The sequence below is a fragment of the Ochotona princeps genome, chromosome 2 (assembly GCF_030435755.1).
Source record: "Ochotona princeps isolate mOchPri1 chromosome 2, mOchPri1.hap1, whole genome shotgun sequence".
Taxonomy (NCBI): domain Eukaryota; kingdom Metazoa; phylum Chordata; class Mammalia; order Lagomorpha; family Ochotonidae; genus Ochotona; species Ochotona princeps.
In genome coordinates, this window is record NC_080833.1 from 85213962 (window position 1) to 85230388 (window position 16427).

General features: G+C 36.8%; 1 protein-coding gene across 1 annotated transcript in view; it reads left to right on the plus strand.

Moving 5' to 3' along the window:
• The window catches only part of AGL (amylo-alpha-1, 6-glucosidase, 4-alpha-glucanotransferase), a 62341-nt gene that overhangs the window by 20952 nt on the left and 24962 nt on the right, over nt 1–16427 (plus strand). Inside the window, exons 11-24 of the mRNA XM_058659516.1 lie at nt 208–347; nt 1811–1998; nt 2202–2325; nt 3272–3435; nt 3686–3787; nt 3898–4053; nt 4170–4320; nt 7352–7476; nt 7564–7676; nt 7778–7912; nt 10733–10863; nt 13780–13916; nt 14173–14306; nt 14922–15097. Coding sequence (XP_058515499.1) covers nt 208–347; nt 1811–1998; nt 2202–2325; nt 3272–3435; nt 3686–3787; nt 3898–4053; nt 4170–4320; nt 7352–7476; nt 7564–7676; nt 7778–7912; nt 10733–10863; nt 13780–13916; nt 14173–14306; nt 14922–15097 — 1976 coding nt within the window. The remainder of the gene's footprint in view (nt 1–207; nt 348–1810; nt 1999–2201; nt 2326–3271; nt 3436–3685; nt 3788–3897; nt 4054–4169; nt 4321–7351; nt 7477–7563; nt 7677–7777; nt 7913–10732; nt 10864–13779; nt 13917–14172; nt 14307–14921; nt 15098–16427) is intronic.

The window sequence follows — 16427 nt, forward strand, 5'->3', positions numbered from 1 at the left end:
AAGGAATAAGCTGATTATGGTATGCTAATTTTTTCTTTCTTTGAATGCTGCCAGATTTACTTAGAAAATCTACTAAAGATCTTTGGACCTATTTTGAAGTGGGTTTCCTTATATCTATTCATTAGGAAACAATGTTAATGCCGCTAATTCAGATTCTTTCCACAGAGTTTCTCAACATGTATTTAAAATTTGATTGTATCTCTGTAGATACTTTACTTTTCCCTTTGAGGAAATGCCTTTATCTGCTGAAGAAACCATGATTCATCTCCCAAATAAAGCTTGTTTCTTCATGGCACATAATGGATGGGTAATGGGAGATGATCCACTGCGAAACTTTGCTGAGCCAGGTACATTACCTTTAATTTCTGTATGCATAAGGAAAAACAGTTCATGGCAAACTCAAAGTACAGTTTCTGCTATTGATTTTTTTTTCCTTCCCTATGAGGCTAGTGGTTTTTTAACTTGCACCAGAGAGATCAGAGTTGCATCAGTTGGGGAGAGAAAAAGAGTTAACAAAGTTGAGGGATTCGCCTGCCACTTTTTTCCCTCATATTATTACAATAGTATAATCCTTTAAGAACAGTTCTAAGTTGAGCATTTTGCTATTTAAGTGTATAATGGCATCATAAGTATAGACTAAGGGAAAACTCTAGTATCATACCTCAAAGGCGGCAGATCCCTATAAGTATAAAAGTATATCATGGAAAATAATAAAAATAATAACAACAAAAACAAACAAAAGAACTTGGGAGATTCAGCTCTTTTCCTCTACTGTGCCTCTGACCTCTTATTTTCTCAAATGGATGTTTACGTGTATATTTTATGTATTGTAGGTCTGCATAAGCTTTTACTCAGACAGAATATTATTATATTGAATTTTTAAAGAAGTTTGAAACTATGGCCATTATACTTTCATAAAAGAAAGATGTTAAGGTATTTGATCAGCAGTTAAACTAGAAACTTTTTAGGTTTCCTTGTCACTGTTAGCAACCTATTTTAATTAGAGATTTCATTGCCAAAAAAATTGACATTAATATATTTATTTTTCAGTATTTCAGAACTTGGAATACATTTTAGCAATTTTATGGCTAATTCTGAAATGTCATCTTCTTTATTATTATTATTTATTTATTTTCTATTTTATTTTTAGTATTATGGTACAATTCCATAGGCTCTGGGATTTCCCCTACTCCCCCCCAAATTCCCTCCCTCCAACTGATTTCCCCCATATTATTACAATAGCATAGTCTTTCATTAACAGTCATGAGCCCATCATTCTGTTATGTCATCTTTTTTAAAAAAAGTTATTTGTTTTTATTTGAAAATCAAAGAGAGAAGGAAAGACAGAGAGAAAGAGAGATCGTTTATTCATTGATTAACTCCCAAAATGGCCCCAACAGCCTGATCCAAGGCCAGGTGCTCTTTCTGGTTCTCCCATGTGGGTGCAAAGGCGATAGCATTTGGGCCAGCCTGCACTGCTTTACCAAGCCAAAAGCAGGAAGCTACATCAAAGATGGAGTAGCTAGGTCTCAAACTGGCAAGCATATGGGATTCTGGCACCACAAGTAGAGGCTCGGCCTGCTACATCGTCACACCTGCCCAATAAGTTAGAATTTTGATAAAAACAAATTTAAAGTAAAAACTAATATTGATTTTAAGACTCTATTCCACACCACTTTAGATATGATTTTAATCAGTATGGCATTTGCAGTAAAAATAATCAACATACTTAAAAACAACAGTGTTTTCATGAAGTAAGTATTTTAATTTCATTTATTGAACCATTGAAAGCAGGATTCTTTCCTACCAGGTTCAGATGTTTATTTAAGAAGAGAACTTATTTGCTGGGGAGACAGTGTTAAATTACGCTATGGAAATAAACCACAGGACTGTCCTTTTCTGTGGGCACACATGAGAAAATACACTGAAATAATTGCAACTTATTTCCAAGGAGTACGTCTTGATAATTGCCACTCAACACCTATTCATGTTGCCGAGGTACAGAATGACAATTTATCTACTTTTAGTGTGCTGGTTTATTGTATGCTCTCTTACATACATATGCCAAAATGTATTTGGGAAATCTAAGTTCCATTGTGTTTTTGCTACACATTCTCCTATATCAAATCCATGCCTAGTCTTGCTCCTCACCCTGTCTTGCTTTTCTCTTTCTGTTACATTTGTAACCGTGCTTTTTGCAGTACATGTTGGATGCTGCTAGGAAACTGCAACCCAATTTATATGTAGTAGCTGAGTTGTTCACGGGAAGTGAGGATCTGGACAACATCTTTGTCACCAGACTGGGCATTAGCTCCTTAATAAGAGGTAAGCCTGTTGAGGTCTATTTCCCATCGAAAACTTTAGCTTTCGCTTAAGTAGAGTAAAAGACACTTACTAACTGTGTATTGATTTTAACAAATTCATGTTCATTTAATAATCTGTGTGAAGCTTTGTAATGTAACACAATTTATTTTTGTTGGTGAAAATTTCTACTTTTGGAGTAAGATGCCTCAGTTCAAACTGAAAGTCCAGTGGAATGAAGTGATGACTCATGAACAAAAACATCTTCTTTTTTTTTTTTAAGATTTATTTTATTTTTTATTGCAAAGTCAGATATTCAGAGAGGAGGAGAGACAGAGAGGAAGGTCTTCCGTCCGATGATTCACTCCCCAAGTGACTCCCCGGTGCTGCACCAATCCAGAGCCACGAACCAGAAACTTCCTCCAGGTCTCCCACATGGGTGCAGGGTCCCAAGGCTTTGGGCCGTCCTCGACTGCTTTCCCAGGCCACAAGCAGGGAACTTGGATGGGAAGTGGAGCTGCTGGGATCAGAACCGGCGCCCATATGGGATCCTGGCGCATTCAAGGCGAGGACTTTAGCCCCAAGGCTACCGCGCCGGACCCAAAAATTGTTGTTGAAATGTAAGGATCTGTTTTTCATCTCCTACCCGGATTTATGATTCAATCTTTAGGTTTTTTCCCCCTGTAGATCTCACATAGCCAACAACCATGCTAAACCTGTTCCTGATAAACCATGTTCCGTTTTCCACGTAGGAGCCATTTTTCCTGTGAAGCTGTAGCAAAACTTTCTTTGCTGCTTAAGCTAATGAACATTAGTTTAAATGCTTAAAGTAAGTTTGTTTTTGGTGAGGGGGGAAGGGAAGTGGTAATATTGATGGGGTCTTTAGTTTTAAATTTAGTCTTAATAAATTAGAAATCTAAACATACCAGGAATAATGGAGGTTTTTAAAATATTTTCTAATGCTCTGCAGAGGCAATGAGTGCATATAATAGTCATGAGGAGGGCAGATTAGTTTACCGATACGGAGGAGAACCTGTTGGATCCTTTGTTCAGCCTTGTTTGAGGCCTTTAATGCCAGCCATTGCACATGCTCTGTTTATGGATATTACCCATGATAATGAATGTCCTATTGTGGTAAGCATCTAATCTGTTTCTTGTATTTGCTTATTTTGCTAAGTGTTTCAATATTAGTATTTACATACCTTAAAATAGGATCTTTAAAGTACAAGCAATTGCAATGCAGTTTGTTGAATATTTTACTTGTTTTAAAACAAATTTATGTACTGTTAGAATGTATCTGCAGTTATCCTTTTACTTCATTATGCTGCAGAATGGCATTTTGCATTTGAAAGAAAGTAAACCATGCTTTGTCTTTGTTTTCTAGCACAGATCAGTGTACGATGCTCTTCCAAGTACCACAATTGTTTCTATGGCATGTTGTGCCAGTGGAAGTACAAGGGGCTATGATGAGTTAGTGCCACATCAGGTTTGTGTGCTATTTTTAAATATTCACATAGCTGATAACTTTGGGCATTTTCTCAAAGGGTCTCATTGTGATTAAAGTAAATACTCAAACCATATTTTGCTTTTGTTCAGATTTCAGTGGTTTCTGAGGAACGATTTTACACTAAGTGGAATCCTGGAGCCTCGCCATCAGATGTCGGGGAAGTTAATTCCCAAAGTGGAATTATTGCAGCCCGGTGTGCTATCAATAAACTTCATCAAGAGCTTGGAGCCAACGGTTTTATTCAGGCAAGAAGCTAAATTTTTAAAATGACATTTTTTGAGGTTCAATTTCAGAGTGCCTTTTCAGTTCGAGCCCTGGTGTTCTGACCGATTCCTAACTTAGCTGTTTTGCTCCTTCTCAGGTATATGTGGATCAGGTTGATGAAGACATAGTTGCAGTAACAAGACACTCACCAAGTATCCATCAGTCTGTTGTGGCTGTATCTAGAACTGCTTTCAGAAATCCAAAGACTTCATTTTATAGCAAAGACGTGCCTCAAATGTGCATCCCTGGTAATGTAATCTAAAAGTCATCGCTAATTACATTGTACTATAGTGGCATCTCAAATTATACATATAATACAGAGCAGTGTGCAAGTGTGGACATGGTTCAGAAAAGGAATTAGGATCCTAGATTAATTACATTTTTACTGCAGAGAAAAGATCTTGGACAGAAATATGCTTAAATGTTAGCATTTTCTTGAATGGTTAATATTTTTGTTTATGTGTGAATACATTGCTTGATTTCCTGAATTGTACTAATTGAACTGGTTTTTGTCATGCTCAGGCCTATATCTGTGTGTGTGTGTGTGTGTGTGTGTGAGTGTGTGTAGTTATTCCATTATTTCAACTATACAGATGCAGAGTACTTCAAAGGTTCATGGGAAAGTGTAATTAATGAATATTTATTTGTTAAAAACAGAATTTAAAGCTTATTTTTAATTTATTTCAAAGAGAGGAAGAGAGATTAATATTTCATCTGCTGTTACATTACCCAAAAGGCTAGTCCAGGCCCAAGGCAGGAGACAGGAACTCCATCCAGGTTTCCCACGTGGGTGACAGAGACCCAAGTACATGAGCCATTATCTTTTCCCTCCCAAGGTAAGCATGATTAGCAAGAAAATGGATCAGAGTGAAGAGAGAACTCAAACCATATACTCCAGTGTAAGGTGCAAGCATCCCAAGCAACAGCTCACCCACTGTGCTACATCTGCCCCAATACCAAAATTTATTAACTGAAATTTATTAATAGTTTTTTAATTTTATTAATAGTTTTTTTTTTACATTAGGCATTTTTCATGGACTTTTGTACATGCCTCATTTTCACAATTCCTCAACTTATCATACCTCCCCTTACATATGTATTACTTACAGATCACTTTTTAAAAGTATATTTATGTATTTTCATATATTTAAAGATAGAGAAAAAGAACAAAAGAGAGAGAAAAAGAAACAGAGCTTTCCATCTGTAAATTTGCTTCCCAAAGGCTCAGAACAGCCAAGGTTAAACCAGTCCAAAGCCAGGAGCCCAGAACTCCCTCTTATTCTATCACATTGACTGTAGGGCCTCAATACTTGGGCCATCATTTGCTGCCTCTCAGTATGAATTAGCAGAAAGTTGGATTGTAAAATAAAGTAGCAGGGACTGGAACCTGTCTTTCTGAAAAACAGCACCTACAATCTCTGTGTGCCGTTCTTTAACTGAGTATCCCTGAGATAAGTCCAGGTGAATGCGACTTTTTTTAAAAGTATGTACCTTTTATTTCCATACTGTCATGTAGAGTATGACAACATAGCATACAGGAACTATCCAGAGTTATTAAGTGAATAAAGATTCTCATAAACATGCTGTTTTGTATTGGTTGGTAACTGGTATATATGTACAATTCCAGTTTCTTTTAAAAATTAGCCAGAATAATTGGTAGGGTTAAATGTTCTTTAGTTTCTTTTGACCCAGCCATTCTACTTCAGAATAGAAAATGCACAAGAATTTTTAATAGAAAAAAATCACAGACAACCTTAACAGAATATATTTTGTAATACTAATGCATTGGAATTCTATTTGGCATTTAAAAGGAATTAGCTCAAGTTAATTTAACAAATGTATATGAATTTTTAAAATATATTATTGGCTAGTAGAAATCAAGTTGCAATGTGTGTGTGTGTGTGTGTGTGTGTGTGCATATATCCTGAATCTATTCTAACAAAACTTAGAAACAGGGGAAATAATTGTATATTTTTTAGGGGGAAACATACATTATATTGTAAAAATCCTAGGAGTAATAAACATCATACTAGTATTAGCAGTAACCTCTGAAGGGGAATAAAGGTGACAGTAAGAGCTTCTGTTGAATTTATATACAACATTTTCATTAGTAGGATCTGAATTTTTAAAATTTCTCTCCTTTTTCTATTTCTGAAATATTTCCATTATCTTAATATGTAGGGGTGGGCATTTAGCCTAACCATGAAGACATTGATTAGCAAGCCTTTGTCCCACTTTTGAGTGCTTGTATTCCTCTGATACTCTCTGAACATGGCTCCTGACTCCAGCTTGCCGCCAGCACAAACCCTGGGAGACAGCATTATGGCTCAAGTAACTGGTTCTTGCCACTCACATGGAGTCTGGATGACTCAGCTGTTGGCAGCTATTTAGAGAATAAACTAGCAGTCTAGAACTCTCTCTACCTTGCAAATAAATATTTAAAATGTAAACCTTTTAAGTGATATTTAAAATGTAAACCTTTTAAGTGATTTAACCTTGCTCAATGTTAGAGAAAACTTCACTTGATAAGATTTCTTTTCAAATAATGCTTTGTTAATTAAGTTGTAATTATTTTAGAAGCATATGTGAAGAACACATCTTGTACAGAATTACTTAATTTCAATACTGGGGAAACCAGTGAAGGAAGGACTTGGGGAGGGGGGCTGGGGAAACCCCAAAGTCTATGGAACTGCACTATAAATAACAATATAATAATAATACAAAAAATTACTTACTTTCACTGGTGCCATGGCAAAGCATGCTAACCATCCTGCAGCATGGCACCTGTTTTAAAATTTTGGAGAGGTAGGGACTGATGCTGTAGTGTGGTGGGCTAAGCTTCTACTGCATTGCCAGCATCCCATATGCATGCAGTTTGTGTCCCAGCTGTTCCACTTCCACTATAGCTCCCTGTTAATGATCTGAGAAAGGAATAGAGAGGATGTTCCAAGTCCTTAAGCTCCTGCATTCACATGGGAGACCCGGAAGAAGCTCTTGGCTTTGGACTGGACCAGCTCTGGCCTTTGCGGCCATATGAGAGTGAACCAGTGGGTGGAAGATATCTCTGTGTCTCTCCTCTCTGTAATTCTGCCTTTCAAATAAAAATAAATAAATCTTAAAATAGGATTATCTACTTTCAGAATATTTTGTATTTTATTTCTTAATTAACAAGTATTTCATTTTCAATATCTTAGATAAAATCATTTGTAAATACATTAGCAATTCCTAAGTGCAAATAGTTTCACATAAAAATTTCTGAAAAATTGTATGTACTTTTAGGTAAAATTGAGGAAGTAGTCCTTGAAGCTAGAACTATTGAGAGAAATACAAGTCCTTATAAGAAGGATGAGAATTCAATAAATGGAATGCCGAATATCACAGTAGAAATTAGAGAACATATTCAGGTATTTCAGACTCTTATAACTATGTTTAACATCTTAAGTATATTAGAATTATTTGCTAAATGAATATTTTATGTAATTTTTTTCAAGCTGAGTGAAAGTAAAATTGTTAAACAAGCTGGAGTTACCACAAAAGGACCCAATGAATATATTCAAGAGATAGATTTTAAAAACTTATCTCCAGGAAGTGTTATCATATTCAGGTATGTTAATTAGAACTACTGAGATATTTAAAGTAGTTTGGATATCCTGTTAACTCTGAGTAAATTTCTCCTAGAACATAACCATTTTTATTAACTTTCAGAGTTAGTCTTGATCCACATGCGCAAGTTGCTGTTGGAATTCTTCGAAATCATCTGACACAGTTTAGTGCTCACTTTAAATCTGGGAGTCTTGCCGTTGAGAATTCAGATCCTATATTAAGAATCCCTTTTGTTTCGTAAGTATGCCTGATCCTATAAAGATTTGTAGCATGAATAACTGATAAGTAACCACTAGCCTGATAAAAGCAGTTTTAAAGATCTTCTATATCCTTACTACCCAAAGTACCTGAAGTGTCAGAACCATCTCTTGTCAATGTTTTATCCTGTGGAATAATCTTTTATCTGTTCTCACAGGTAAACTTTCACACTTTTGCTCTCCCTGTAACTACATGCTTACATGCTTATATACATATACCTTCAATATATGTGTGACACTCCATCTATTCATACATTCAGTTTTTCTTAAAGAATTTGGGACAAAAGTAATTATAACATTACCATTACTACATTTATTTTTCTATGCATATCAATGCATTCTGTTATATAGCCATTATATAATTTATTTAATTGGACTCTATTAATTATTCCCTTACTAGGTAGTAATACACAGTACCAAAGAGAATGGGTTTTAGATCTGGGTTTAATTTCAGCTTCCGCACTGTCAGTATGATCTTGAACAAGTTACTTAGAACTTTCTTCATCTCAGTTTCCCATCTAGAAAATCGGCCTACTCATCTCTTGGATTTCAAAAGCATCAAATAGAATAATATACAAACACTACCAAAGTGTACTACTCAGGCACAGAGTAAGCAAGTATTAAGTGTTTGCTCTCCTTAGTATTAGGATAAATTTCTAAAAATGGAAGGCTTAAATTAGATTATATTCATACATTTGAGATTTTCATGCATTTTGCCAAAATTCCTCCAGAAAGATTATATTTAATTAAAACTTTCAGCTTTGAGTAAAAGTATGCATCCTTAGCAAGACTGAATATTCATTCTTTTTTTTTTTTTTTAAAGATTTTATTATTATTGGAAAGCCGGATATACAGAGAGGAGGAGAGACAGAGAGGAAGATCTTCCATCCGATGATTCACTCCCCAAGTGAGCCGCAACGGGCCGGTGCGCGCCAATCCGAAGCCGGGAACCTGGAACCTCTTCCGGGTCTCCCACGCGGGTGCAGTGTCCCAATGCATTGGGCCGTCCTCAACTGCTTTCCCAGGCCACAAGCAGGGAGCTGGATGGGAAGTGGAGCTGCCGGGATTAGAACCGGCACCCATATGGGATCCCGGGGCGTTCAAGGCGAGGACTTTAGCCGCTAGGCCACGCCGCCGGGCCCGAATATTCATTATTATAATGCTGTGTTTAAGAGCATGAAACCAGGTGCCAGCGAAGTGACTTAAGTAGCTAATCCTCCATCTCCCAGTGTCAGCATACTATATGGGTGCCAGTTTGTGTCCCAGCTGCTCCACTTCCAATTCAGCTCCCTGTGTATATCCTGGGAAAGCAGTGGAGGACGGCCCAAAAGCCTCAGGATCCTGCACCCGTGGGGGAGACCGAGAAGAAACTCCTGGTTCCCAGTTTTATACCAGCTCAATTCCAGCCGTTGTGGCCATTTGGGGAACAAACCAGCAGAGGGAAAATCTTTGTCTCTCCTTGTCTGTGTAAATCTGCCTTTCCAGTAAGAATAAGTCTTTAAAAAAAAAAAGCATTAAGCTCTGTTTCAGACTCTTACAAGCTATAAGAAATAAAACCTTGGTAAAGTTAACTAATATAGTACCTATCCTAGAGTCATGGGGATTGTTTTTGTAAAACACTTCAGATAGTATTGTAGAAGTTAATGATTGATAAATGTTAGCTATTACCAGTCAAATAGATAAATACAAAATATTTTAAAATTAACATCTCATTTTAGTTTACAGATTAGTTAAGCTAAAATATTTTTGTTCATTGTCCTTTTTAATTCAAAGAAATGCCATTTTGTTTTATTTGTCCTATGGAAGCATTTTTCACTGAGGGTATTAGCACTTAGTTCAACTCCACTTCGTGTTTCTATGAAGTGCTTATAAAGTGTGCATTCTTCCTCACACCTACTCAGGTGATCTTGGGCCAGGAGTTCTGCATCTAGTAAGTTTCACCATCAATTCTTATGCAAGGAACTTGCATATTACATGTTGAAAATGCTGCCCTAGAATTGAGTTGATACTAAACTGCTAGTTTATAAATGTTTAACTTAGGCTCAAATCACAACCTGTAGTGATGAGGAAAGAAGCTGAAACAGAAAGGAGGAAGTTTATTCAAGAAGATAGGTATTCACACAAATGGCAGTTAAGTAAAATAAAATTACCTGAGCAGCTGGAACCACAATGTAACAATTTTAGTTGCATTAAGACATGGTCAATTGTACAATCTCACTACTAAACTGAACAAAAAGAAGCTAAGGCCATATTTATACTTCCTTCTGACTAACCAATAACCAACCAGAGGGGCAGCATGACCTTGGAAGAGAAAAGAAGGAACAAATTGAGAAGCCAGAGGCAAAAACTATATACTTTCTTAGATGGCTAATTTCGACTTTAGGTTATATTTTGCAGATCCTTGGGTAGGCATTTTGGTAACTGTAACTAGAAGCATTTTCCTGATGTCTTACTAAGAAAAAGAAAATGAGCTACATCTGAACTGGAATGAGAAAAAACACAAATTTGTAAGATAAAGGATCTAGCAACCAAAACATTTTTGTTGTTAATCAGCAAAATTTGACAGGTTATTATTTACTTAGCTTGGGAGCAGTGTTGGTTCTGATTCAGTTTTTGACCATTTTTGCCCTTTACTTAATACTTACAATGTGTTTTAGATATAGTATTTATTTTAATACTGGATTCTTAAAATATAGCTGTAACATTTGTAATCCTAACTCAAATTTTTCTGCTTTCATTTCTGTTGACACTAAGTGAAACTTCAGTCTATTCAACTACTGTCTTTATTTTTCTTTCTCAGAATTGCCTCCAAATTAACTTTGGCTGAGTTAAATCAGGTGCTTTACCGGTGTGAATCAGAAGAACAGGAAGATGGTGGGGGATGCTACAACATACCAAACTGGTCTTCCCTTAAATATGCAGGTCTTCAAGGTAAGCAGGCATAAGATGGTTATGCTTGGCTTTTCTTCTAGGGTGATATGATACCTTCCTTTTGGAAATGAAGAGTCCATACTCAGAGTGGGACTGCCTGGGTTCAAATTGAACTTCCACTGTGTACTTGTTGACCGGCCTTTGTGATAACTTCACTGCCACCATATCCATCCTTATAGAATGGAAATAATATTATCTGATTCAGAAATCTTGTGTGAGGATAAAATGAAGTCATTTATGTAAAATGATGAAAACAGGGTGTAGCAAAAAGGAATCACTCAGTAAATAGTGCCTAGAATTACCAGCTGATTCAGTATCATTCCTTAAAGTCACTTACAGCTCTTTATAATCCCTGGATCCCAATTAATATTTCTCGATTTGGTTTATTATATGGCCAGAGACAGAATTTGTTTGCTTGAGTCCCAATTGAGACATGTGTGTGTGTATGTGTTTAATACATTAATCTTCCTTTTTCATGTTATTGGGAATTTTGTGGCATATTAACTTTATTCAATAAAGAAAGCTTATACTGATATTAGGTAGCTAGAAGTATTTGACGGGATTATAAGAATTAGCTAATCATCAATGCAACCCATCTGATTTGTAACATTTTCTTAGATTTTTCTCATTTATCATGCTACCTTTTCAGCTTTTTCTGTATTCGTCTAATCCTTAAAGAAGAATCTATTTAATGAATCTATGTAATTCTTAGATCTTCTAGTAAACCTTTCTTTAAGCTTGCTTTATTTATTTTTTTTTTAAAAGATTTTATTGTTATTGGAAAGCCAGATATACAGAGAGGAGGAGAGACAGAGAGGAAGATCTTCCATCCGTTGTTTCACTCCCCAAGTGAGCTGCAACGGCCGGTGCGTGCCGATACAATGCCGGGAACCAGGAACCTCTTCCGGGTTTCCCACACAGGTGCAGGGTCCCAAAGCCTTGGGCTGTCCTCGACTGCTTTCCTAGGCCACAGGCAGGGAGCTGGATGGGAAGTGGAGCTGCCGGAATTAGAACCGGCGCCCATATGGGATCCCGGGGCATTCAAGGCGAGGACTTTAGCCGCTAGGCCATGCTGCCACCGGGCCCTATTTATTTCTTTGAAAGACAGAATTCCAGAAAGAGAGAGGGATAGACAGAGAGAGATAAATATTCTGCTGGTTGACTCCACCAAATGACGGCATGCCCATTTAGGTCTCCCATAGTGGGTTGCAGGGCTCAAACTCTTGGGTCATTAGCAGGGAGCAGGATGAGAAGTGGCACAGGCTGGACTTGGATCTGTATTTTGGGGGGATGCCAGCATCACGGGCAGCAGCTTACCTCACTGTACCATAATACCAGACTAAACTTCTTTTTTTTTTTGTAAGATTTACTTATTTTAACTTGAAAGGTGGAGCCACAGAGAAAGAGAAACAGAGAGATCTTCCATCCACTGGTTCACTCTCCAAATGATCATAGTGGCATCTGCCCCAAAACTGTAGCTGTTGCTTGTCACAGTAATTCTTTGTCCTCTAAGCATTCTTTGTTTTTACTTATTAAACCTCTAACCTGGCGCTTAGACCGTATTGTCTTGTTTTTGTCACTGGTATAATTTCTAATGAATCTTTGTCATTGTGTTTAATAAACAGGCTTAAAATCTGACTCAAGAGGCCAGCAATAGACTAGTCCTCTCCCTGTGGCACCAGCATCCCATATGGACACCAGTTCTAGTCCCAGCTGCTCCACTCCTGATCTAGTTCCCTGTTAATGGCCTGGAAAAGCAGCATCAGATGGCCCAAGGCCTTGGGCCGCAATATTCATGTGGGAAATGCTGAAGAAGCTCCTGGCTCCCAGTTTCAGAGCAGTTCAACTCTGGCAGTTGTGCCTATCTCGGGACTAAGCCAGAGGATGGAAGATCTCTCTGTCTCTGTAATTCTGACTTTCAAGTAAAATTAAAAAAAAAAATGCAGACTCCTTAGATCACACAAACTGGTTGTATAACATTGAAGTTAACTCTATATGATTCAGTTTTCGTATCTATAAAATGGAGAAAATAGTTATGTGTACCCAAGGGATTATAGATAGTGTTAAATGAGTGAATATTTAGAAAGCTTTATTCAATTTCTTGTTCATTATTTAGAGACTGTTAGCTGTACTACTCTGTTAAGTATGTTATGCCCTGAAAAAAAAGAATGTGGTTTTTTTTTTTTGAGGTTGGTTTTCTGGCCTTTGTGGTTCAGTTTGCCTTTCTCATGAAACGATTCTGCTCCTCCTTTTTAATGTAATCATCTACCCAATCAGTTATTTTTTGCTTGAAGTCAATATCTTTCCCTCCTGCAGTTAAATATTTTCATCAGCCCCTCAGATACTTCCAGCAGGCTGTTAATAGCCTCAGATTAAATTTAACTTCACAACTTTTTTGACCCTTGTCTCATCTAAACAAGATCTCGTATTTCCCTAGTTGTTAAAGTGGCATGTATGCAGTCATGTTCAAATTCCAGAGTCCATTTTTTTCATCCTCAGATTCCTATCAGTAATACAGTCTGTGGATCCTCATCCATTTTCTCTTTGGTACGTCACATTATTTTTATTCCCAGGGTTATCACTCTATTTTAGGACTTACATTCTCTCTGCCAGTCAATTAAATGCTTTTCTGATTTCTTACATGTGTTTTGTTTTTCTTTTTTTTCCCCTACATCTATTGTTTGAAAAGAGAGAGACTGGGGGGTGCGGGGGGAGACAGGGAAAGCTCGCATTGTTAGTTAACTCCTTGAATGTCCACCACCATAGCTGGGGCCAGGATCAATGCCGTTAAGTGCCCTTGTGGACAACAACACAGCCCATGTATCTAACCTTTATACATTCAAATCAGAGATTAGCAACTGTGGGAACATAATGACTCCTCAATTAAAACCACATTATGTTTCTTTGAAATATCAGGATTAATGTCTGTAATGGCAGAAATACGACCAAAGAATGACTTGGGACATCCTTTCTGTGATAATTTGCGGTCTGGAGATTGGATGATTGACTATGTCAGTAACCGGCTTATTTCACGATCAGGAAATATTGCTGAAGTAAGTAGAGCTGTATTGTACTTGAAGAAATCAAAGGTGCTACAAGAGTTATGCTTACCACAATAGGCATAATATTGACCTTGTTTTCTAACCTAAGCCACTTTTCTCCTTTCATCATCTTTCAGTGCCAATAAATGGAAATCTGGATTATAGATTACTAGATAGTTATGTTATATGTTTAGTTTTGCTTTTTAAAAGCTACCTATCTAGCCTGAAAACACACACTGCATTAACTTTTAAATTATCTTTATAACAGGTTGGTAAATGGCTGCAGGCAATGTTCTTCTACCTGAAGCAGATCCCACGATATCTTATCCCCTGTTACTTTGATGCTATCTTAATTGGTGTATATACCACTCTGCTGGATATAGCATGGAAGCAGATGTCAAGGTATACCCAACAAAGTTTGAATAGATAGACATATTTGTGTAGATACTTATAAAAATTCAGATTGTACATGCTCTTGCAAGACCAAAGCATGAAGAATTATAAAGGTAATAAAATATGTTGATGGAAAAATATTTTATATTATTTACTTCTGTATATTTGTTGACCACAGTTTATTTTTTTATTTGTTAGCTACAATTGATATAGTTTTTAAAATATACGTGTGCAGTTCTTTTTTAATATAATGTTATACTAAGGGAAAGAAATGTTCTGCTAGTATGAATAAAATTTACCCTTAATGAGGAAATTTCCTAAAAATGCAACCACATGTTGGAATGTCCCAGTGAGAACCACCTAACTGATTAAGCATAGTTTCAAAAAAAAAAAAAGCTTCATCCGTACTATTTACTTCACATCAGCCATGTAACTACAGCCAGCTAAAATCATGAGTAAAATGAAAGTGGTTTTGAAACCTGACCTAATTGAAGATGTGTTTTCACCTGATATTATCAGCATTAGATTTTTGTATGGAGATATCACTGGAAAGAAAGAAATCAAATAAAACTGCTTTAAAAAGTTTATAAATAATATTTTAAATTCCCATTACTTTTGTTACAGCTTTGTTCAGACTGGCTCAACTTTTGTTAAACACCTTTCTTTGGGTTCAGTTCAAATGTGTGCAGTAGGAAAATTCTCTGCTCTGCCACTTCTTTCACCTTCACTGACGGATGTCCCATATAGGCTAAATGAGATCACAAAAGAAAAGGAGCAGTGTTGTGTTTCTCTGGCTGCAGGTAAGAAATTATTGTAAGGTCAAGATTGCAAATCAATAGTACTCAAAGAGGAAAAGTTAGAGGTAACTGATTAGTTTTTTTAACCCATGATTTTAGTCAGAGTTTATGCTTTTTAATAGAATTTCGTACATGCTCATTTAAAAAAAAATAGCTATGCTTGCTATTTAGGGAAGCACTAAGTTTTTTGTTTGCTTGTTTGTTTTATTTGAAAGAGTGACAGATATCTGTCATTTATTGATTAACTCTCCAGATGTCTACAACAGTTGGAGCTGGCCAGGCCAGAACCAGATGCTCATGAACCTGAACTGGGCCCTTATAGAAAAAATATGAATGTGAGAAATTTGGAAACTTATAAATTTTAGAAACTTTATAAATAAAATATGGAGCTCATAATTTTAAAATTATATATTGCCGATGTCAGATTGTGATAGTACTTTTAAAGTTCATGTAAAATGTACAGTATGAAAAATTATCAGTCGATTTCATTTGTTTCAGAAAAATAAACTTTTTCCTTTATGTATTCACTTACTTGGGAGACAGAAAGAAAGCAATGCTATGTGGTGATTCACTCTCCAGGTGTTTGCAATGGATCCTGGCCAAAACTGGGAGCCAGCAACACAATGCAGGGGTGTCACAAGGATGGCAGGAACCAATCACTTGAGCCAGGAAGCTGGCTCAAGTTGTTAATTAGCAGGAAGCTGGAGTCAAGAGTTAAGACTGGGAATTGAACCCAGGCACTCCAGTGTGGAATAAGTGTTTTAACCAGATATTTAGAACAGGTATATGGGGTAGATATTTGGAGCAATGGTTAAGGCACCCATACGGGGATCAGCATTATGAAACAAGAAGTTAAAAACACTGTAATTCTAGTTCTGGCTCTAGTTCTGGCTGCTCCACTTCCAATCTAGCTCACCGATAGTATAACTGGTAAAGCAGCAGAAAATGAACCAACTACTGGGATCCCTGCCCACTGGGTTACTGGCTCCTAGATCTCCTCCTCAATACTACTTGGAATATATGCACCCTTATTGAAATGTCTGGATTCGAGTCCCAACTCTGAATCTGATTTTCTTTTTTCTGTTGATGATACCATAGGAGATATACCATTGGAAGTGGCAGGTGGTGACTCCAAGTGCTGGACTCCCTCAAACCCATGTTGTCAGATTGAATCTGGACTCCTGATTTTAGTCTGGCCTCACCTCAGCTGTTTCGGGTGTTTGGGGAGTGAACAAATAGTTGAGAGTTCTGTCTCTTCCTCTCCCCACTTTCTGCTTTTTAAATAAATGAGCACAATTATGCATCATTGAGTTATTTCATATTTAGATTAGTT